This window comes from Pristiophorus japonicus, chromosome 17 (assembly GCF_044704955.1).
Source record: "Pristiophorus japonicus isolate sPriJap1 chromosome 17, sPriJap1.hap1, whole genome shotgun sequence".
NCBI classification, from domain to species: domain Eukaryota; kingdom Metazoa; phylum Chordata; class Chondrichthyes; family Pristiophoridae; genus Pristiophorus; species Pristiophorus japonicus.
In genome coordinates, this window is record NC_091993.1 from 33339481 (window position 1) to 33364272 (window position 24792).

Consider the following 24792-nt stretch of genomic DNA (forward strand, 5'->3'; position numbering starts at 1 on the left):
CATCGATGCGGCTGGACAATACAGCAGAGCCGACAGCAAACTGGACACCACATCCAATGGACGTGGTAAAAGATGCCAAGCTGTGCGACGTCTTCAGCAACCCTGCAGATGGAGCACCGCGCAGATACACCTGGTCGAGATCAGACGGGTCCGTCCGTTCCAGAATAGACTTCCTGTTTGTGTCCCACACGCTCAAGGTCAGATCCACCGACGTCACGCCGATGATTTTCTCTGACCACTGCCTCCTACTGGCCGACTGCCTCCCACAGGAAGACCAGAAAGTTGGCAGGGGGATATGGAAGCTGAACGTGAAACTGTTGACCCCGGAAAACATTGAGGAACTCAAGAGGGATTACAAAGGTTGGAGAACCGTAAAACCCCTCTGTGATTCCCCGATGCACTGGTGGGAAACAATCAAGACAAATATCAAGAGGTTCTTCATTCTCAAAGGTGTTCAGGAGGCGAGAGGGAGACAGAGGGAATTGTCCCAACTCCAGAAGAGCATGCAAAACCTGCTCCTGCTGCAGTCGATGGGGGTCGATGTCGCGGAGGAACTCGAAGAGGTGAAGGGCCAGCAAGCCTCGCTCTTTGCCTCAGAGTCCTCCAAAATCATTTTCCGCTCCAGAGTCCACTCCATCGAGCAGGATGAGATGTGTTTGCGTTTCTTCTTCCAAAAGGTACACAGGGGGAGCTCTGTGATCAGCAGCCGAAAGGAAGAAGGTGGTTCTGTGACGTCTTCACAGCCCGACATGCTAAGGATCAGCAAATCCTTCTATGCGGGCTGTACGACGTCAAGCCCACAGACTGCGCGGCCTCCCTGTCTTTCCTGTCATCTATCTCAGAGGTCCTAGACGACAGCGAGCGGGAGAGTCTGGACCACCCGCTAACTCTGGACGAGATGACAAAGGCCGTCCGGTCCCTCGCGACGAGTAAAACTCCCGGAAGCGACGGCTTACCGGTCAAGTTGTATTCGGCTCTGTGGGACTGGATGGGCCCAGACCGGCTGGAAGTGTACGGGGGTATGCTTCTGGCCGGCAGTATGTCAGAATCAATGAGGAAAGGCATCATCACCCTCATCTACAAGCAGAAGGGGGAGAGGGAGGAAATCAAAAACTGGCAGCCCATCTCGCTGCTCAATGTGGACTATAAGATCCTGTCGAGGGTCATCGCAAACAGGGTCAAGTCTGCTCTGGAGCTGGTGATCCACCCGGACCAGACCTGCGCTGTCCCCGGCAGGAAGATCTCTGATAGCCTCGCGCTACTCAGGGATACGATCGCCTACGTGCGGGACAGGAGGGTGGACACCTGTTTAATCAGCTTGGACCAGGAGAAGGCCTTTGACAGGGTATCGCACACGTACCTGATGGACGTGCTCTCCAAGGTGGGGTTTGGGGAGGGTATCCGCAATTGGATCCAACTGCTCTACACAGACATCAGTAGCGCAGTTCTAATCAACGGGTGGGAAACTGAAAGCTTTCCGATCAGGTCTGGAGTCAGGCAAGGCTGACCCCTCTCCTCTGTCTTGTTTGTGTGCTGTATCGAGCCTTTTGCCGAGTCCATCAGGAAGGATGTGGGCATTAGGGGGGGTGACGATCCCAGGCAGCAGAGGCGCTCAGGTCAAGACCTCCCTGTACATGGATGACGTCACCGTCTTTTGCTCGGATCCATAGTCGGTCCGCGGATTGCTCACAATCTGCGACCAGTTTGAACTGGCCTCGGGAGCGAAGGTCAATCGCAGCAAAAACGAGGCCATGTTCTTTGGAAGCTGGTCTGACCGATCCTTTATTCTCTTCACCGTGAAGTCAGATTACCTGAAGGTTTTGGGAATATGGTTCGGAGTGGACGGGGCGTGCGTCAAAAACTGGAAGGAGCGTATCGCTAAAGCGAAACATAAACTGGGATGGTGGAAGCTGTGCTCCCTCTCCATTGCAGGAAAGAACCTGGTCTTCAGGAGTGAGGTGCTCTCGGTGTTGTTGTACGCGGCGCAGGTCTGGCCCATACCCCGCTCTTGTGCTGTGGTCGTCACCCGAGCCGTCTTCCACTTCATCTGGAGATCGAAAATGGACCGTGTCCGCAGAGACACGATGTACAAATCTCTGGACAAGGGGGAAAAGGACGTTCCGAACGTGGCCCTTATCCTGATGGCCACCTTTGTGTGCGGCTGCATCAAGCTGTACATAGACCCTTCGTACGCAAACGCCAAGTGTCAGTACGTGCGAAGATTCTATCTGTCCCCAGTGTTGCGAAGGATGGGTCTGGCCAGGCTGCCGCGGAACGCTCCGAGCAGTTGGACCATGCCTCAGTACCTGTCCTTCGTGGAAAAGTTTTTCAAGAAAAATACTTTTGACCACAAGGTCACAAAGCAGTGGTCGCACGCAAGGTCCTGGACGCCTTACAAAAGAAGGCGATGATGGATTCTGTCGGACGGTTCCCCGAGCAGACTGTCGAACTCGTTTGGCAGAATGTCTCATCGCCAGAACTTTCACACAAGCACCAAGACGGTGAGAAGGGCCCTACCCGTCAGATCCTTCATGCACAGCCGGGGTTTCAGAGACATGGCACTCTGCCCCCAAGTTGGCTGTGGTGCGGACGAGACTGTCATCCATCTCCTTTGGGACTGCCCCTTTGCAAGTGATTGCTGTCGAGGTTCATCCCAAGCAGCTCTGTAACACAGGACTCTGTACTCTACGGACTGTTCCCAGGGACACACGCTGAGACAGACATCATCTGCTGCTGGAGGGCCATCAACTCGGTGAAAGACGCACTTTAGTCTTGCTGAAACTTGCTGGTCTTCCAGAGCAAGGAGATGTCCATGTCTGCGTGTTGCAGACTGGCGCAATCTAAGATCCAGGAGTACGTGCTGAGGGACGCACTGAAAATTGGTGCAGTCGCCGCAAAGGCACGGTGGGGAAGGGCCACAGTTTAAAGCCCTTCCGCCACGATAAACCCAGGGGCTGGAATCAGTACAAAACTCCCCTCGGGCTGTACTTGTAAACTTTTGTATACATAGAGTACATGATCTGAAAACACCTATGCAGTGCCATGTATAATGCAAGCTCAGCAACTGTTTTAGTAATGTATGTTGTAAAGAAATGTAACTGTACCCTCACCCGTTCTGTGTACTGTATAGTGCCACATGTAACGTAATTTGATGACTGTATTACAGTGTATCCTGGATTGTACTGAATTGTACCCTGAAATGTAAAGCAAGCAAATGTATTGAACGGAACTGCCGTCAGCATCCAAATGTATTGTATGGAATTGCTGACCACATCCAAATGTACTAAACTGCCTTCCAATGTATCGTGCAAATTTTTATATGAATAAAGTATATATTTTGAAATTTAAAAAAACTCCCTGCACAGTACTAAGGGAGTGCTGCACTGTCGGAGGTGCTGCCTTTTGGATAAGACGTTAATCCGAGGCCCCATCTGCCCTCTCAGTTGGACATAAAAGATCCCATGGCACTATTTTGAAGAAGAGCAGGGAAGTTCTAGTCAATATTTATCCCTCCACCAGCAAATCTAAAAAAACAGATTATCTGGTCATTATCACATTGCTGTGTGTGAGAGCTTGCTGTGCCCAAAATGGCTGCCGCGTTTCCCACAATACAACAGTGACTACACTGCAAAAGTACTCCACTGGCTGTAAAGCACTTAGGGACGTCACATGAAAGGTGCTGTATAAATGCAAGTCTTTCTTTCTTCTAATCTACCATAGAGGGCCTCACAGATAAACCCCAATTGTGTCCTTGCCTGACACCCACACAGTCTTTTCCAGCACCAACCTGATGTGTATAGAAGAACTCCACAAGGCTGAGTACTGTGAGCTAAACTTAGTGTGACCTTAGTCTTCTTTATTACAATTCCAGAATGCCTAAACAACATGGCAGCCAACCTTTTATACTGGTCCTGCACGTGTGTGCAGGTGACCATTAGGACTCCAACAGTCGCACCCTCTGGTGGCAAGTATTACATAGTTACATACATAACACAACCAATGGTTGGTAAAGAGGAACACCCGGGGCAAATGTTCCCTTCTCTAGCACGGGACGATTGTGACACCTCTACTGACCCCAGCCGAGGTCAGGGTTTCAGACAGCTAACTGCTAGTCAACAACAGATGAGGCTTATTTTATCCAACCAAGTGGGTGCTGCCATTCAGTGTGATATTGTAGGAACGTAGGGCTGGATTTTTGGTTTTTATGATTTGGGGGCGTTAATGACGGCGGGGCGGTCCTGATACCGCCTGGAAGAAGTTTGTGCCTCAGTCAGCAAAATTGGGCAGCTGGGTCCTGAGTGTGGGGAGGAGCGCTAAGGGAGGTGTTGCACACTTCTCTTCGGACGCTAGGCCAGCTGAGCAAGGAAAAATCCTGAGCTAAAGAGCCGGCCTGGGAGCGCTCTTGAGAGGTCTGGGGAGAAAGAAAAAAACCTGAAAAAAACCCACCAAAAACATTCCCAATACATAGCCCACGCCACCACAACATAAATCGCACAAAGAAGAAAAGAAAGAACAATCGCACTTACCTGAGGGAGACATTACTTGCCTCACTGCGACCGCTACAGCTCGGACCACCCACTTCCCCAGGTGTTCCCACCAGGGGACGCCGCGGGTCGGGCGGGAGCCAGAAATCGAGCCGGCATCCATCCAGGGGCGTTGCACACTGACTCGCCTCTCCCGGGCGGTAATGCTCCGCGCCCCGCCCAAACCGGCCCCAAAAACTCTGGCGGGGTGCTGGAAGCTGGCCTCCCGCCTGGGAGAGCTCACCGCCGCCATTGCAGCCCCACCGGGACAAAAACAGAGGTAGACAGCACCGGAAAATCCAGCCCAATGATTGTGTGCCACGGGGTGGTAAAATGCAGGATTTGTATTCAATGAGTTCCCAGATTGTGTCTGACTGGCTGTGATGGTGGACCTTCCTGCGGTAATCCCTGGACAGGAAGAGAGAATGGAAGCTGCACCCATCATCTGCAACTGGCATTCTTGTAGCGAGTCACTTGGCGGTTAGTGACAGCTGTGAACAGTTGCCCAGGATAGCTCACAATCTTATTTTGGAATCACAAATAATTTACAATCATTACATTTTAAAATCCAAATACAGTCCTGTCATGTCATAGAAAAACCAGAGTATAAATCATGGGACTCTTTGGTTTTAATCAGGCCCTTGTAAATGCAAATCCGGCCTGGACATAATTCTGACCAAAGGAAAGAATTCCAATGGACAGTCAACCTTCTTAATCACTGCCCTTGTATAAACTTCCTGACCCAAGTGTAAAATTTCAATAGAAAATCCTGATCAAGCATAAAACATTCACTGATTTATTTTGTTTTTAATGCTCAGTAGAGCAAATATAGTTAATCCGCTGCCAAATATCACCAAAATTCAGCAGCACATTTTGCAAGTGCAATCACAATTATGTAAAATATGTTTCTGTTAGTGTTTTCTCTTTTTATTCATTCTCATTGACTGAGTGATTAACTGAGCCGTATTAAAATAATTTGCAAATTAGCTGCTTTTACTTGCAGTTTAGAGAAATCTTGATTGCAACACGGACGCTTCATGGGAAAGCTAGTTATATAATTTACCATCGATCAACTGTATGATATTTGTACCACTTGTGGACTTTACATTGTGGGCATTTGCTCAGTGAGTTAATCCTTCAGGTCCACTTATATAAATATTGCATCAAACCTGTTATGTCTTGGATAAAGAGTCAGACTAGATACTGCAAGCTCAAAGTAAGGTGTGACCGTAGTTCTTTATTACAGATCTCAGAGTGTCTCCAGCCTGTGAGACCTGCTTATATACAGGTGCTCCTAAGGGATTGTGGGCTCCCTTGAGACTACGAGGGATAAGCCCTCTAGTGGTTAGATGTGGTAATTACAGGTTTACGTACATAACAACACTCCCCCTCCCTACCCCCCCCACCCCCAAAAGTCAATAGTGTAACTATTTACAATGTGAGTCGATCTGGGGCCTTCCTTTCCCTGGTTGATCATCTCGGTACAAATGCTGGTGTTGGTGAGTCGTTTGTTGGGCTGCTGCGGGTGATGGGTTCTGCTTCGTGGTCAACCGCTGGGTCGGTTGCCACTTGTGTGTGTGTTGGAGAGTCGAAAAAGGTAGAGTCTATTGTGGATTGTTCTGGATAGTCCATAATCTGAGTTTGGTTTGGTCCAAGTGTTTTCTACAGGTGAGTCCATTTGAGAGTTTGACCACAAACACCCTACTCCCCTCTTTGGCCAAAACAGTGCCAGCAATCCACTTGGGACCTTGTCCATAGTTCAACATAAATACAGGATCATTTACTTCAATTTCGCGTGACACATTTGCGCGATCATGATATATATTCTGTTGAAGCCGCTTGCTCTCTACCTGTTCGTGTACATCAGGGTGGACTAACGAGAGCCTTCTCTTAAGTGCCCTTTTCATGAGCAGTTCAGCAGGAGGGACCCCGGTGAGCGAGTGGGGTCTTGTGCGGTTACTAAGCAGGACTCAGGATAAGCGAGTCTGCAGTGAGCCTTCAGTTATCTTTTTCAAGCTCTGCTTGATCGTTTGAACTGCTCATTCTGCCTGACTATTGGACGCTGGCTTAAACGGGGCAGGCGAGACATGTTTGACCCCATTGCAGGTCATGAATTCCTTGAATTCAGCACTGGTAAAGCACGGCCCATTGTCACCTACAAGGACATCAGGCAGGCCGTGCGTGGCAAACATGGCCTGTAGGCTTTCAATGGTGGCAGCGGACGTGCTTGCCGACATTATCACACATTCAATCCACTTGGCGTACGCATCAACAACTCTCAAAACATTTTCCCAAGAATGGGCCTGCATAGACGACATGAACCCCAGACCACGGTTTGGAGGGCCAAAACCATAAAAATAGTAGCGCCTCGCTGGGTGCACTGCTTAACTGGGAACATATATTACATTTGTGCACAAGAATTCTATGTCTGCATCTATACCGGGCCACCACACGTGGGATCTGGCTATCGCTTTCATCATTACAATGCCTGGGTAGGTACTGTGGAGATCACTAATGAAAGTATCCCTGCCCTTTTTTGGCACAACTACCCGATTACCCCATAGGAGGCAGTCTGCCTGTATAGGCATTTCATCTTTGCGCCGCTGGTACGGCTTTATTTCTTCCTGCATCTCTTAACGGGACACTAGACCAACTACCGTGGAGCACACAGTTTTTTACTAAGGACAGTAAGGGGTACTGACTCATCCAGGTTCTAATCTGTCGGGAGGTAACAAGTGATTGCTCACTCTCGAATGCTTCCATTACCATAACTAAATCTGCAGGCTATGCCATCTCCACCCCGGTGGTGGGCAATGGTAGCTTACTGAGAGCCCTCTGGTGGTGAGACATGGTAATTACAGGTTTACATACATAACAACACCAGTAAGTCTTGGGTTAATGTCTCTAATCGTGACCTCCAAGGGCAGGTAGTGAGAGGTCAGAGGTCACCTCAGCCTGTACTTCTTTCTTTCATAGCATCCCTTTCTATTTGTATCTTCAGTGTAATCGTTCATGCTGCTCACTGCGACAAATTGAAAGATAACAGGCTCGACTCAGTATCAGCTGGTGGTTCAGCCAAGGAGGAGCCTGGTAGGTAGGTGTTCATTTATTTTTGTAGGGCTGGGAGGAGCAGGAGTGCCCCTTTTGATCCCACAAAAACCAAGCTGGGCTGTTACCGCATCAAATCCTCCCCACGGCCCCCCCCACCCCAAACCCGGGCCTACTTGCTTCTGGCCCTGAGCCAGGTCAGGCCACCCAATATTGGAGGGGCCCAGAGCCAGTGAGCTTCCCCGGGGGAGGGGCAATCTATCCCGTATGACACTTCCACATCCCACACTGGCCATTCTTGCGGCCTCTTCTCGCAAGACTGCAATTTGGTAGTGATTTATAGGTAGTTTTTTAGCGCACGCACTAGGAACTGGATTGAAGCTATTATAAACTCCTTTCACCGTGGACTGTCACAACCATTGGAAGTGGAGGTTTTCATCCCATCGGTCTGGAACAGACAACAGCACGGGTCTAAGAAACAAGTATTGACTGAGAGTGTGCTAATGGACTATGAATATCCAAGTTGCACTCAGTAAAAATAAAACAGGCTTTCAACAAAATCTGAATGAAAATGTTTTAAAAAGAAATATGTATGTGCTAATATTTGATATTACATCGGAAAGTTGCTAACTGCAGCATTTTTGTTAGCTTGTGGCATTAGTAACAGAATGACAAAGCACTTTCCCTGGTTTAATACTGGCATCACATTGACTTTACTCACCTCGAGCCAATTTAAGAACAGTATTGAATCTGCTAAATTGGGAATATTGCATTATTGGCCCTTAACTTTCATGTTTTCACAGATTTCTGAGCTTGGGAGTGACACGCTTTGATTAATGCATATTGCAGAAGCATTTCTATGATCGATGAATACTAGAACTAGATAGTCATCTCTTACTGCTACTCATCAGCAACAAATACTGTCATCTTTCATATTAAAGTTTAATTATCCTTAATTGATTTGTCAAATCTTAAAAATGCCTTCAATCACTAGAATGGAGAAAAAATGAAGATGTTTTACTTATATCAACACATTATCATCATAGGCAGTCCCTCGGAATCGAGGAGGACTTGCTTCCACTCCCAAAGTGAGTTCTTTGATGGCTGAGCCACAGACCCTGTTACAGGTGGGACAGACATTCGTCGAGGGAAGGGATCGGTGGGACTGATTTGCCACATGCTCCTTCCGCTGCCTGCGCTTGGCCTCTTCACGCTCTTTGCGTTGAGACTCAACTATGTTCTATCTAATTAAATTTTTTTTTTCCAAATGATGGCATGCAAATGTCTATTTTAACGCTATAATTTCCTATTCTGAAATCACTACAGATCAAACAAAGCATTAGAAACATAGAAAATAGGTGCAGGAGTGGGCCATGCGGCCCTTCGAGCATGCATCACCATTCAATAAGATCATGGCTGATCATTCACCTCGGTACCCCTTTCCTGCTTTCTCTCCATACCCCTTGATCCCTTTAGCTGTAAGGGCCATATCTAACTCCCTCTTGAATATATCCAATGAACTGGCATCAACAATTGGTCAGAAGACAGCTGGATATGTATGCACTGACCCTCTTTTACAATCCACAGTATCATTCCAGATACATTTCTCCTGATGGCCTTCTAACAAGGCCTCAAGCAAGCTAAGATATTTATTTTCACAAATGTTCCTCAGCCTGTTTTTGACTAGGAGCAATCCTCCGAATATGACTTATGTAAGAATAGTCCACCAGTTCCTTCCATCAGTCTTCAACTGCTGTTTACACAAATCTAATTTATTCACAAATTTAGCAAACAGAGAAAAATATGGCCTCGTCGCATCAGTTCAATCATTACAGGCATATGTTGAGTGAGGTCCTGCCCAAGTATGGAGCCCCACTACACATGAGCACCATTTAGGAGAGAGGCCTTTACACCAAGGCTTGATTCTCCAATATGTGCCCACTGGAAATCTCTCCATGACCTTTCAAATGTAGGAAAGGAATAATTAAAAGTGTTTAGGTGGGACAGTGTACGAAGGCACATGTCAGAGCCCCAACATAATGGCTTCCCGCGGGCTGATGCCTCCGACCTGAAATATTTCTATGAATCTACTTGGTGGCCCGGGAGGTTCGGAGACTTGCGGACTTGGGCCTCTCCGCGTAGACCTGCGTAGAGGCCCACGTATCTCAGGGACGTAGGCGTTTTGCAAGCATCCCTGGGCCGGCCCAACCAATCCAAGTAGGGATATTCCCATTCATACTTGTGAGTTCCGTATGTACGGAATCACTGTAAGTACGAATGGGAATACCCCCAAAACCCGCAAACACTTAAAATATTTTTTTAAATACATCACATATTTAAAATTAATCAAAGTGGAATTTATTATTTAAAACAAAAATTAAATTTTTTGAAAAATAAATTTACATATTTTAAAGGGTCTAAAAATAAACTTACTTTATTTAACATGATTTTAAATGTTTAAATTATTGAAAAAATGTATTTTTCTGTCCTTTAAAAGTCTCACACTGATAAAAGCAGGCCTTACGTGGGCATTCGCTGGGCAGAAGTTGGGTAAATAGCCCAACTCTCTGTCAGCGGAGGCCCTTTACTTCCAGATGTGTGCGATCTGTCGAGACGATTCTTAACAGATCGCAAGTTCTGGGTTTGCATGCCTAAACCTGGAACTTGCAGGGTCGCTACGGGTGCATGTGCATCTCGTACACACCCGTAGGGGCCGCTAATTCAGGACCACTGTGTGACTGGACTGTAGAATTTGGATGACCAGAGGCTAAATGTTTCCCATCCCTTCCAAAAGAAAAGGACTGGTGATAGAATTGACCTTATATTTATTAAAGACCCTTTATTGTTCTAAATGTTTTTAATGTCTTTGTTGTTATGGGGGTAAGTTTTTTTTTTAAATAAGTAAAAAAGCTTTGCTTTAGGATAAGCAGAAATGACCAAAGAGCAACGACTGCAAGTACCCCTGAGATTGGTGAAGAGTGCTCTCCATAACCTTGTGCTATCTGTGACATCTGTCTTCATTAACATCAGCAAATACGAAAAGCCTACTCGAACCAATCACTCTCATCTGTGAGTGGGAGGCACCGCAAGTTTGTTTCATTTATATTGTAGTCCTCCAATATTATTGATATCGTTGTCTGACTTTCTCCTCCTATATGTCTGGTACACAACACTGTATGCTGCTGGTAGGGACCTGAAAGCAGCCTTCAGGGAAGTGATGAGATATGAGTTTTCACTGAACTTGGATCAATTGGCACAAACCTCAAAGGCAACAAAAGAAGCCAAACTTTTTTATTTACTTTCTCTCATAACCTTTCGACGGTTCCAATTTACAGATCTCTGGTGGGGTTATTTTTCTTTTCTTAATTTAGAATTTTGTGACTGTTTTTGTGCTTATCAAAGTGAAAGATGACAGTTCTGAGAAGAGGAAGAAAATGTTTCAATTTTGGCATCCATTGTCTTTAAAAAAAATATCGAGTCTGTTATAAAACAGCTCGGATGAACGATAAAGCAGTCCCAACAGAAAAAGAGTCACTGCTGTACATTATGAGTTTGTGTGAAACTTGTAAAATTGCTGCCACATTGTGTGAAATGTAGTGTTGTGCACTTGTACTCAATAGGAACTGATTGAGACTGACCCAGGCTCATGTCAGCAAGTAGAGAGGGGGAGAGAGAGAATGGGGAGACTTTTGTTCCATCAGTCTGAGCTGGATTTAACCCTGCATTACCAATGTCGAAAGGCCAGTCTGTACTGCACCATCCAGTCACAGTACATGCTTCCTCTGAACAAAAACAGTATAATCACAGGGAGAAATGTGAATGATTAGCCATCTGGAACTATGCTCAAAGTGAGATAAGACTTGCATTTTTATTGTGACATTCTAAGCTCTCCCTGCTTATTAGTTTCATGATTATAATCAGATAAATTGCATATTAAATAATTGTTCATGTAAAGCTAAGTGGAAGAACTAACTGTCTCATTCAAGACCAAAACCAAATGGGTGACTATTTTTATCACTTATCTTTCATGCCTGAGCTGGTTATCTCTGGATAAGATGGCCGCTTCATCCAAGTTAGGCCCCAAACAGCATGAAAGCTTATCACAATGCTAAACATCTGTGCCTGAAACACAGGCTGTGACTTTCCTAACATTAGAGGACAGAGTGATACCGAGAACCCCGCCCCCCCCCCCCCCCCATTAAGTCCTTCTTCCACAAATCACACAATGTCAGCAGAGGCAGGACACCTCAGAAAACAGCTGTGACAGACTGTGGCGTTGTTGTGCTTCTTCTTTTTCTTAGGCAGTCCCCTGGAGTCGAGGATGACTTGCTTCCACACCAAAATGAGTTCTGAGGTGACTGATGCCAGGTCCCGAACTTCATTTTAAAGGAAGGTAGATGCCTGTGCATGAATTCTTTTAACATGGGTTGGCCGTTGCACACCAGCTACCACACAGGCTTGGATCCAATGGCAAAAGGATCCAAGACAATTGGAGATCAGGCTCTGCTGCATGGGCCTAGCGCGCGCGCGCACACACACACACACACACACACACACACACACACACACACACATTGACACCCTCCCTCCCTCAGGTCCTCTCTCCCTGGTTTTCAGAGATCGCAGATATGTAGCATTGGGGAAGAGTTTACCTTCTGTTCAAACCCACACACGACTAAATGACATTTCTGAAATGCATGCCATTGCCATTTATTGTCTGCATCAAGCATCAAGTCTGCTATAAAACAGCTAAAAGGAAGCTCTCCCTACAGGAAAAGAGTCACTGCATCTACCATGTGCCTGTCACCCTCCATGATATCTAGGGGCCGAAATTCACCCCAGCCAGAAACGGGTCGCACCTATCGTTTTTGTTGTGTTTGTTTTTGCAAAATTCAGCTCTTTGTCATTTTTTTTCGAGCGGGGCAGAAGTCGGTCATAATGGGGGCAGAAGTGGGGGGTGGGGGGGGGAACGGAGTGACCATCACTAGCTGGGCGGAAGTGGAGGCGGGATGGAGTCTCTGCCGCTGTCTATCATCAGGTGACGTCATCGCGCTGGCGCATCACAACGTCTCTCCCCTTCAGTTAAAGGGAAGAGCCGCTGCGAGCTCTGCATGTTTTTAAGTTAGATCCACTGGGCCAGCAGGGAGGGTTTTGGCCGGGCCAGCAGCCTGGCACCCAAGAGGGTGTGCCAGGCTGCTTGTTGGTGGCCCGGCCGAACCCAGGGGGTGAAATTTTCGGGCCGACCTGCTAGTCGGCCAACAAAAAAATGAAAATGGCGTCACCGGCAGCACCACCTCCCCTTTCAGAGCGCTGTGCCACCGATCAACAAGGAGTGCACTGACACAATAAACTGTCGGGGGCACCGGCCAGCGGCAGGAAGACTTTGAGGTTAATTTCCCTCCCGGGGCAACTCCATTGCGGTGCGCGCTCTAATGACATATTTAACGACGCATCAGCAGGAGCGGGGCAAAAGTGGGGTGAGCGGGGCCAATCTCCACACCGCAGCAAAAAACCCTGACTGGAATTCGCTAATGACGGCCATTCCGCTACAAGTCGGTGGCCATTTCGCACCGCCCGAGTTTCGGCCCCCTGATATCTTACATCCTTCCGACCCCACTATCAACGCATGCCTGGACCACCTTGAATTTTAAGGTGCTATGCACAGTGGGAGCTGGGGGTCTGAGAACCGCTGGTCTGAGAATCGCAGGGAAAGGGTGGGGGCAGGGAACACGGAGCCGGAGATCGGGGGGGCCAGGAAATTCGGGGGTCCTGGGATCGGAGGATACCTGGAATGCTGGATCGGGGGGAAGGTGAGGGAGATTAGGGTGCGGGTCCGGGAGTGGGTAAGGATTGGGGCCGGGAATGGAGGAGATCGGAGGTTGGAGCCGGGAGTAAGGGAGATCGGGGACTGGGAGTTGGGGAGGCCAGGGTGGAAGCCAGGATTGGGGAAGGTTGGGGGGTTGGAGCTGGAAGGGGGAGGATGTGAGGGGTCAGAGTTACGAGTGAGGTAGAGGGTTGGAGCAGGGAGTGGGGGAGGAAGCGGCAGTGACCAGTTTCTTTAATCTGGGCTCCAAATTCAGATAAGTTGCGTATCTTCTTGGTTTGGCCTAGTAGGCGATCCCTAGGCCTGATTACCCCGAGTCCAATGGCACCGGCTGCCTCAGGGCAAACCAATCTTGTTGAGGGAACTTCAAACAGGTGTTAAGTCCTTTGCATCTGCAATAAGTGACATGTTTCAGGCCTAGGTAAAGACGCATATATTTTGTTCTTATCCAATATGGCGGGTAGTGCGCTACTGGCCAGAAACCTGTGCACGCTTCCTGCCTGCCATATTGGGGCCTCAGTAGCCGAAGGAGTGCCTGCAAAATGGGCGCTGCACGGACCGATTTCGAGACCAGAGTGCAAATGTGTGTGAGAGAGTGAAAGTAGATTGGGCTGCAAAAAGAGACCTCTGTTTGGGTTGCAGCGTCCTGTAAAAATAGAATTGGTGTAAATGAGAGCTGGAGGTTCAGGCCCTACTATGAATGAGTACACCTTCATAAAGCAAGATGCACGCAGTGTAAATCATTCCTTCTGCATAGCCAGTTCTCAGTATGGACTGATGCCCAGACAGCTTTCTTTGTTATTTGTGTAACCATAAACCTAAAATATTTAGTGTATTGTGAATACTGTATACTTTTCATCTATATACAAGCATTTATTATATTATGAACCTTATGATTCCTAATGCAGGTTTAAAAATATAGAGGGAACAAAATATCTCTTGTGTTACTTTTTACAAAAAAAATTGCCAACTCATGGCTTCATTTTTATTTTGCTGATCACAAAAGCTGTGTGTGACTCAAACTGTTTAAATATTGAACAGGAAGGCAGATTCCTCACGAACCATTATTGAGGAATGGATTGTTACCAAATTAAATTACTGCATACTTTTGTTGTAGTTCGTTAGCTGAGTGGATGGGCACTATCAGTGGATGGGCGTTGTCCAGAGGTGGGCGATGTCAGTGCTGTGGATGGATTTGTTTCCCCATTGTTGTATGCTGTAACTAGCAGTCATATATTGTGCAGTTTTATTGTATTACCATTTTGTGAATGGGAGCACCACAGTTTTGAGATTTGGATGCCGTTATAGGAACAGGAGGAGGCCATTCAGCCCCTTGAGCCTGTTGTGCCATTCAATTTCATCATGGCTGATCTGTATCCTAACTCCATCCACCCATCCGTGGCTCCGTAACCCTTACCTAACAAAAATCTATCAATCTCCATTTTGAAATTTTTAATTGACCCCAGCCTCATAATATATATTTATAATTATATAAAATTATATGATTTCATATAACAAATGTCACTCTGGATATTGCCAGATATCTCAAGCAATGGACTAGTGGCTACCGGCAGGGTTCACTTCGCTATTCCTCTCTCTGAGGTGGTTAAAGCAATATTACCATGCGAGAGAGTGTGGAAAGCTGCAGCAGATTTCAGGGACTGTGTCCAGTGCTTGTTGTGCTGTCAGAACTATTAACTTTGGACGTTCTTTGTTGCCAGCAATTGAAAGCGAGACCAGCAGCACCTCATCCACCATTTGGTGTTGAGGAGACCAGTCTATCCCTCTTGCTGTTCAGTGTATCAAACCCCATTTTTAATTGAGAAAGTTTAAGCAGACAACCTCTTCCAGTGCTCCTTGACAAATTGGTAACTTGGAAATGTGCGAAAGCAATTTAGTTGATCCATCTTCTGATTTAGTTCCCCTTCTTCAAGATGTACAAGCTCCTCAGTTTCACTCTTTTGCTTTGAGATGGGGAAGGCACCATGTGAACGCTGGGGAAACCCTGTGTGTTGCCTCTCTCTGGTGCAGTATGTTAGAATTTCAGTGCACTATCCAGTCACAAGTTGTCATAATATTGCACTGTAATGTGTTTTTTCCCCCCACACAGGCTGCGATAGTGAACACTGGGGACCACACTGCAGTAACCGCTGCCAATGTCAAAACAGAGCCCTGTGTAATCCCATCACCGGGGCCTGTGTCTGTGCTGATGGATATGAGGGATGGCGTTGTGAAGAATCCTGTGACCATGGGACTTATGGCAAAGGATGTCAGTATAATTGTCAGTGCCAAAACGCAGCAACTTGTGATCACGAGACTGGAGAATGCCACTGTTCTCCGGGATACACTGGTGCTTTGTAAGTACAAGTTAAAGTTTTATATTTTTTCCCCCCACGTTTACCAAGATTACAATTTTTTCTCCAGGAAGAATCACAGGTAGAATCCACGTTGTATAAGTGCTTTACACTGCACAAAGATTTGAGGAGCTTTGTTGAGAGCAGAATAGAAGGAGCCTTATCCTGTATAATGTTTGTTGTACCTGACTTCAGAATAATTTGATACTGAAAGTGGAACAATGTACCCTTAAATGATATCCCTTCATTTGATGTGCCAAAGTGCACCATTAAAAAACAATCAACGTAAAATAATTTGTATTGAGTTTGTATGCTTAATTTTGTACAACCATACAATTAACAGGCCTACATCCATATAGGCTAAAGAGTGGAAAGATGATGCGAAGACTTTCAGAAAAACATAGCAATTTCCATGGTAAATGAATTATTTTTCAGTTTCAAGCAAGTTTTCCTGCATCCACGTACATTGGGCTAAATCTTAACCCCCAAAAACCGGTGGGTTGGGGTTGGTGATGTTAAAACTTCAAAAATCTTCAACTCCGCCTCCAACCCGCCCACTTCCGGGTTTAATGGAGGCGGGACAAGGGCGGGCAGCCAACCCACTCCCAGGGGGCGGATTGGCAATTTAAATATTTATATGAGGCTGGGAAACTCAAATTTAACCTCCTTTGTAAGTTTGAGTCTGGCCGGCTGGATTTCCCAGGCCTCGGGAAACCCGGCAGCTGAAGGGAGGCGAGGATAGCTTCAGGGGAAAAGTAAGTGCCTTTGCAACACTGCTTGGGGGCCAAGAGGAGCGGGTGTGCTTCCCCCTGACTCCCCATGCACCCTCCCCCCCCCCCGCCCCCCGCTCAACATACCATCAGACCTCTCCCGTATAAAGATCCTCCAGGGCTGGGTATCGCACCCCCTCCCCCGAAGGATCAGACTGCCCCCATCCCTTGGGATTGGAGATCAGACCCCCTCACCCAGTGTCAGGGATCAGGCCCCCTCCCCTCGGGGTCAGATATCATATTCCCCCCTGGGGTTGGGGACCTCCCTCACGTTCCCACTAGCAGCTGCAGGCTCCTTACCTATCCGGAGTGCTCCCCCTCCGACTGGAAGCCAAGCCTGTCAATCAGGTTGATTTCCGGGCGGGGAACCTACAGAAAAAAACTACATTCACTGTGGAGTCAAAGCTCCAGAGCATGCAGCAAAACGGGTTTCCTGACCAAGACTTGGCCCCCCGCCCCCTCCCCCCGCTGACCCAACCCGCCCTTGTCAAGATTGGGGCCATTATGTCTGATTCCAATTCTGTTCTGCATGTTGTTATTACAAGCTTTTGGGTATAAGTAAAGCATTTCCTTTATATCTCCCTTATCTTAATTATTTGTGTTACTCATTTAGATATTGCCACATCATTCATTATTACCAGTTTGAGAGCAGGTTACTACTACTGCTACTTTCTAACTGATGCAAAGAGATGTAAGAGTTGACATGATTCCCCCTGTGTTTTGTCTCCCTCCATAACTACGGGGTAGCTGCTTTTCCTTGTTTGCTTGGCTGAGATCAGTATGCATTTGAAGCTGCAAACTCACTTTGTGGTGCAATGCCAGTGTGCCAATCCACCAGACCTCACGATAACATCTTATTGAGGTTGGAGCTTCTCCACTGACAATAGTGGGACTTCCCCTGGGAAATGGGGAAACATTTGTTCTAGTGGATTATTAGTAACAGCAGAATTTGTAGCACAAAGTTCCCACTTACTGGTAGCGCCAGAGATACTCACAAAGAGAACCTCTTGCTCATTTAAGACAAAGCATTATGAATGATTCTGAGGAACACAAGTCCCAAGGGTTAGGTCTTTCCTGTAAACTACAGGTGTTCACATGTAAAATATCTGAATGTATTGTTACTCATTAGAGACCAGCCTTCAGGCATTTCTTCATGTTTGTGACTGGATGTCACTTACTTGCCATCGGCTTCAAAATGAAAGCAGCAAAATAACACAACAGAACCACTAGCTGACAACAAATGTCAAAATAAGTATCATTGGTCCAACAACATGAAACTCGAGTTGTTCCTGTACCATAATACATCTAGATGTGTCTGGAGGCAGTTTGTAAGAAGCTGCCAGTGTATTGTCTGCATACAGTCTACATTATTGTTGAAATGTTTTCACTGCCTAATTGAACTAGTTAAATTTCCTCTTCCACTGTCACTAGTCTAATCCTAAATTAATTGGTCTTTCTGTGGTGGAACAATGCTAATTTTGAGCCAGTAAGCAGATGCTAAACCAGATATGCAAACTATTGAAAACAATGGGGAGGGAGAAATTGGACCCCATGGCACCCGTTTGTCAGAGGCAGAAAGGAGGTTAAAAAACATCAATTTTGCAGAGCTATTGCTCGCGCCCGAACAGAGCCTGAAGTACGTCAGATACCAGGTTGGCACCGCCGATGTATATAAGCGCCCCTGGCGGCCACCTGAAACCAGCGTTAGGCCCCTTGTACATGCATTAGGGGCCCAACACCTGTTCCTCAATGCCACTCCGAAATTCGGCAGAACATGCACTGTACATGCTCTTCTCATTTGGTTGCCACCGCCAAAAACTTACTCATTCTCCTGCCCTTACGCCCCCCCCCGAACCTACCTGAGGTCCACCGTCAGTGTCCTCGAAACCAGCAAACTGCATCTGGCTTGTACACGCACTGCCATTTCACGCCCATAAACAGGCCGAAACAAATTAGTCCCCCTATGACTTTTCCTGTTGGGACCATGGAAATGGAATGCTACTGGTCCAATGTGGGTAACAATGTAGGTTCATATATCACTCAATTGTCCCAGGAATTCAGAGGTAAGTTTCAAAGTTTTCCACTTTTGATGCTTTAGGTATTCAACTACTGAAGAAGATTACATAAATGAGGAAGAAACTGTGGTAATGTAAATTGTACACAGTGCATAAAAAATGGCCCAGAGGGCTTTTTCTCCTTCTTATGTACCCTGTCCATAACAATAACATATAACATCATGCATTGTGGAAACTGAGTTCCAAGGCTGATTCAAATAGTGTAGACAGCAACATAAAACACCGAGTGTAAAACTTGTTATTAATCTCAGTGTAAAAAGCATTATAAGCCTCTTCAAATATGTCACAATGCACAGGGTTTCATTTTTTCTCTCTTTCTCTCCCTCTGTCTTTCTTTCTCTCTCTCTCTGTTTCTCTTTCTTTTTCTTTCTTTCTCTCTTTCTCTCTATTTTTCTTTCTTTCTCTTTTTCTTTCTCTTTCTTTCTCTCTATCTTTCTCAATTTCTTTCTGTCTTTCCCACTAAAAGTATCGGCAAGCACAAAACAGCCTGGTGTTAATATAACGGCAGACACGAAATTCTTCTTGTTATGAAATTTGCAGTGGATTCAGTGACCGTTGTCAGATTCAGTAGCACCAACTTCATCCCACTGAGCTATTCACCTTATTAGATATATATGCAAGCAAACACAGCCCTATTTAGTCGAGTTTTGTATTGTTTAGACTCAGTACTGTAATGACCAACAATGTTGCTTTCTATTAATCGGCAGTTGTGAAGAACGCTGCCCATCTGGCAGCCATGGAGCCCAATGTGAGTTACGCTGCCCATGCCAGAATGGTGGCAAATGTCACCACATCACCGGAGTGTGCTCTTGTCCGGCTGGATGGATGGTATGTACAAAAAAAAAGGTTCCTTCATATTTTTGCTGTAACCTCATTATCAGAAGTATTGGTCATCCAATCAAAATTGATTAACGCCGATTGTAATGTCAGATTAATATCCTGCACTTCTTAAATAAAAGCAGAAACTGTTTGCAATACACATCAGGTCAGTCAGCACCTGAAAGAAAAAGAGAAATTAACATTTTAGGTGATACTCTTCATCAGAACTACAGACATTACCAGCATTTTTCAATGTTATTTTATTTCAGATTCTCAGCATTCAAGGTTATTCTTTTTATCTGGTCAGGCAGTGTCGTGGAGATAGAAACAGAGTTAATGTTTCCGGTCGATGCTGAGTATTTCCAGCCTTTTCTGATTTATTTCAGATTCCAGCATCCGTAGTATTTTGCTTTTGTATTCTTTTTATCTGTTGGATTTTTAGTTTGTTTGCAGCCAAAAATCCATCTTTTTTTTCTTTTTGAAGTTTCTGTGGTTATTTGCTTGTGTCAATACCCATGTAAACTAAGTAAGACTTATATAGTGGTGTAAATGACCCAGACTGAGAGTTAGTGTTTAGCGGTATGTGTACATGAAGGATATTCATGAGAAAATTTACAATCCTTGCGCAGGAAGGAACGATTTGGAGCAATCAAAAAACAGATGGATGAGATGCTATCTCAGTCTGCGGTTCTAATGGGTTGGAGCCATAATATACCTAGCTACCTTGCACAAACATAGGAAAAGGCCAGCTGGTCCATCAATCGCCACACTCATGATGCCTGGACCATCATAGCTGGACACTTCCTCCCCCCAAGGCCATGTAATCTCCAGGGAGAGGAAAAGAAACAAGAAGAAAATAGGGCCAATCAGGTGCAAAATCATTGAAAAATTCTTCTCAAGTGATCAAAATCAGTCCAGAAGATCATGTGGACCACTTACCTTGTATATGATGTGATCTCTGCCCCAGTCAGGACCTGGTCCCGCTCCGTCTCGAAGGCAGAGAGTCAGCTCCCACCACACCAGCCGGCAACACATTCCAGAGGTTCACAGCTCTCTAGGAAAAGAACAACCGCCCAACATTGGACTATTCCTACTCTTGGGGAGTATAAATGCAGAAACCTCAGCTGGCGCCAGTTCATTTAGGGTCGGCATGAAGTTTTACATATATATTTCTACCAAATGCTTCTCTAGAATTAGATCCAATTCCCATTTCACTTTGGAGGCCTGAGAAATAGGAGGGCTAGCATTTAGTCATAGTTGGACTCCTAAGGGCTCATTTGCAAGATTTATGAAATCTGGGCTTATATATATGGATGCGTCTATTTGTACTAATAAAATGGCCACCGTGTCTCTGATTGGCTCTCCATTATCACGACTTATTGCTAATTAGTCCCCTTGGAGGATAAGCAACATCCTGAAGTTTCTCTGAAGTGTGTAAATGGAACTGCCCAGCCCAAGATCTGACTGACTTCGCAAATTGTAATTTATTCCATTCTGACTTCTGAAGCCATAGACAACAGATCTCCAACAACCCAGCAAAAGCCACCAAGTTCCAGCCGAAGTCCCTTACCCCAGTTCAAGTGCATTACTCTACCACCCCCACGCCCCCCCCCACCCCGCCATAGATGGGGCATTGTGTGGGTCACGGATTGTTAACAGGTTTATTGGGTATGTAGTGAATAGTGACAGTGTCGTGACTTCTGGATTTCATCCACTCCAACGATGACACTCCCTGACACACCGAACTTTCCGAGAAACGTAATCCGTCTTCCCTGAGTCCCCTATCTCCCCTCTCTCTCCACCCCCCCCCCCCCGTGTGTGTCTCTCTCCCCCCCAACCCGTGTCTCTCTCTCTCTCTCTTCCCCCTCCCCACCCCCATGTGTCTCTCCCCCCACCCCCATATATCTATCCTGTCTACCCCCCAGCCCCGTGTGTCTGTCTCCTCCCCCCCCCTCGTGTGTGTCTCTCTCACTCTCTCTCTCTCCCCACCCCCACCCCGTATGTCTCTCCCCCCACCCCCATATATCTGTATCCTGTCTTCCCCCCAGCCCCATGTGTCTCTCCCCACCCCCTACCATGTCTCTCTCTCTCTCTCCTTCCCCCACCCCCCCCCCCCACCCCCGTGTGTCTCTCCCCCCACCCCCATATGTCTGTCTCTTCCCCCTCCCCCCTTCCCCTCCGCTGGGTCCGGAGGACAAAGGTGCAGAAGGAAGAGAAAAGTGTTCGTACAAATAGTCAGTCCGTATATATATTGCAGAGGACAACGATGATTTATGTCACAAACAGGGTAAGTTACAGAATGTGGGCTCCCAGCAAACCTTTGTAACATATATGCCATTCAATGCAGGGAATGTAGGCTTGTACGGCAAACATAATCCACTAGCATCTCATTCTGAACAGTAGCTCTATAAAGCCAGGTGAGTTTCAGTGCAGAGGCCGAGACTAACTGTGTGAATACAGGGGTCAGATCCAAAATAACCCCAAGCTGATCAACCAACTTGTCAGAATTAGTCAGACCTCTTCAGATTGAGAGTCAGAATTCTCTGCTACAGAAAAGTTGTTGAATTTGTTTATGTTGTGTATCTGTAAAGCATGCACTCCCATGTTCCGCCACCAGGGAGCTCATCCCCTGAATTCCCAAGGGATCCCAGCATCCCTTGGGAGCACTGTATATAAGCCGGCCCCTAAGGCCTGTTCCTCACTCTGGAGTGTCTTATTAAAGATTGAGGTCACTGTTACTTTAACCTCCCTGTGTGCAGCCTCATCTGTGTTAGGAACATAATAACTGGCGATGAGAATACAAATCCAACGCAAAAATGCAGCAAACTGTGGGCATCCTGGAGAAGTTCTCGGAGGGTGAGGACTGGGAAGCCTATGTCGAATGGCTAGACCAGTACTTTGTAGCCAATGAGCTGGACGGAGAAGGAAGCGCTGCAAAAAGGAGAGCAGTCCTCCTCACAGTGTGCGGGGCACTGACCTTCAGCCTCATGAAGAATCTTCTAGCTCCGGTGAAACCCACAGATAAGTTGTATGAGGATCTGTGTACACTGGTTCGGGAGCATCCTAACCCGAGGGAAAGCGTGCTGATGGTGAGGTATCGGTTCTACATGTGCCAGCGATCTGAAGGTCAGGAAGTGCCGAGCTACGTCGCCGAGCTAAGGCGACTTGCAGGACAATGTGAGTTTGATGGCTACCTGGAGCAAATGCTCAGAGACTTTTTTGTACTGGGCATTGGCCACGAGACCATCCAAAGAAAACTTTTGACTGTAGAGACACCGACCCTCAGTAAGGCCATTGATATAGCACAGACGTTTATATCCACCAGTGATAACACCAAACAAATCTCTCAGCACACAAGTGCTAACAATGTTCATAAATTAATTGGAACTGTGTTTGCGAGCAGAAATGTACAGGGCAGAACCCACGAGTCTGCAATTGCCAGCAGGCCGCAGATGACCCAGATGACTCAGAGTCCCCAACAAAGGATGAATGCAAGGCAATTCACACCTTGTGGGCGTTGTGGAGGCTTCCATTCAACCTATTCATGCCGCTTCAAAGGGTATGTTTGCAAGAGCTGTGGAACAATGGGGCACCTCCAACAAGCTTGCAAACGAGCTGCAAGCTCTGCAAAACCTGCTAACCACCACATGGCAGACGAAGATCGGTCCTTCGTGGATCAAAGCAATTTCGAGCCTCAGAAAGAGGAGGCAGATGTTGAAGTACACAGGGTTCACACATTTTCGACGAAATGTCCACCTATAATGCTAAACGTAAAATTGAATGGCTTACCCATAGCCATGGAACTGGACACTGGCGCTAGCTAATCCATCATGAGTAAAAAGATGTTTGAGAGACTGTAGTGCAACAAGGCATTCAGACCAGCCCTGAGCCCCATCCACACGAAACTGAGAACGTACACCAAAGAGCTTATCACTGTCCTGGCCAGCGCCATAGTCAAGGTCACCTACGAGGGCACGGTGCATGAACTGCCACTCTGGATTGTCCCGGGCGATGGCCCACACTGCTTGGAAGGAGCTGGCTGGGCAAAATCCGCTGGAACTGGGATGACATCCGAGTGCTATCACATGTCGATGAGGCCTCACGTACCCAGGTTCTTAACAAATTTCCTTCCCTTTTTGAGCCAGGCATTGGAAACTTTTCCGGGGCGAAGGTGCGGATCCACTTGGTCCCAGAGGCACGACCCATTCACCACAAGGTGCGAGTGGTACCTCACATGATGAGGGAGAGAGTGGAAGTCGAGCTGGACAGGCTGCAACGCGAGGGCATCATCTCCCCAGTGGAATTCAGCGAGTGGGCCAGCCCGATTGTTCCAGTACTCAAAAGTGATGGCACAGTCAGGACTTGTGGCGATTATAAAGTAACTATTAATCGCTACAGGACCAATACCCGCTACCTAAGGCAGACTACCTATTTACGACTCTAGCAGGAGGCAAGATGTTCACCAAGCTCGACCTGACTTCGGCCTACATGACGCAGGAGCTGGAGAAGTCTTCGAAGGGCCTCATCTGCATCAACACGCACAAGGGACTGTTCATCTACAACAGATGCCCGTTTGGAATTAGGTCGGCTGCAGCGATCTTCCAGAGAAACATGAAGAGCCTACTCAAGTTGGTACCACACACGGTGGTCTTTCAGGACGACATATTGGTCATGGGTCGGGACACCGCCGAGCACCTACAAAACCTGGAGGAGGTCCTCCAGCGACTGGATCGCGTAGGGCTGCGGCTGAAGAGGTCGAAATGCGTCTTCATGGCAGCAGAAGTGGAGTTTTTGGGGAGAAAGATCGCGGCGGACGGCATTCGGCCCACAGACGCCAAGACAGAGGCGATCAGGAACGCACCCAGGCCACAGAACGTCACGGAGCTGTGGTCGTTCCTGGGACTCCTCAACTATTTTGGTAACTTCCTTCCGGAGTTAAGTACCCTTTTAGAGCCCCTACATGTGTTATTGCGCAAAGGTGAGAACTGGGTATGGGGAAAGAAACAAGTAATTGCTTTTGAGAAAGCCAGAAACATTGTATGCTCCAACAAGCTGCTTGTATTGTATAACCCGTGTAAAAGACTTGTGCTAGTATGTGACGCATCATCGTACGGAGTCGGGTGTGTATTACAACAAGCTAACGTTGCGGGGAAGTTGCAACCTGTCGCCTATGCTTCCAGGAGCTTGTCTAAGGCCGAGAGGGCCTACAGCATGATTGAGAAAGAGGCATTAGCGTGTGTGTTCAGGGTAAAGAAAATGCATCAGTACCTGTTTGGCCTCAAATTTGAGCTGGAAACCAATCACAAGCCCCTCAGATCCCTGTTCGCTGAAAATAAGGGGATAAATACTAATGCCTCAGCCTGCATACAAAGGTGAGCA

General features: G+C 47.0%; 1 protein-coding gene across 1 annotated transcript in view; it reads left to right on the top strand.

Annotated features, from left to right (window-relative positions):
- megf11 (multiple EGF-like-domains 11) overlaps positions 1-24792 on the top strand; it is a 341293-nt gene that overhangs the window by 203359 nt on the left and 113142 nt on the right. Inside the window, exons 5-6 of the mRNA XM_070859342.1 lie at positions 15506-15752; positions 19302-19422. Coding sequence (XP_070715443.1) covers positions 15506-15752; positions 19302-19422 — 368 coding nt within the window. The remainder of the gene's footprint in view (positions 1-15505; positions 15753-19301; positions 19423-24792) is intronic.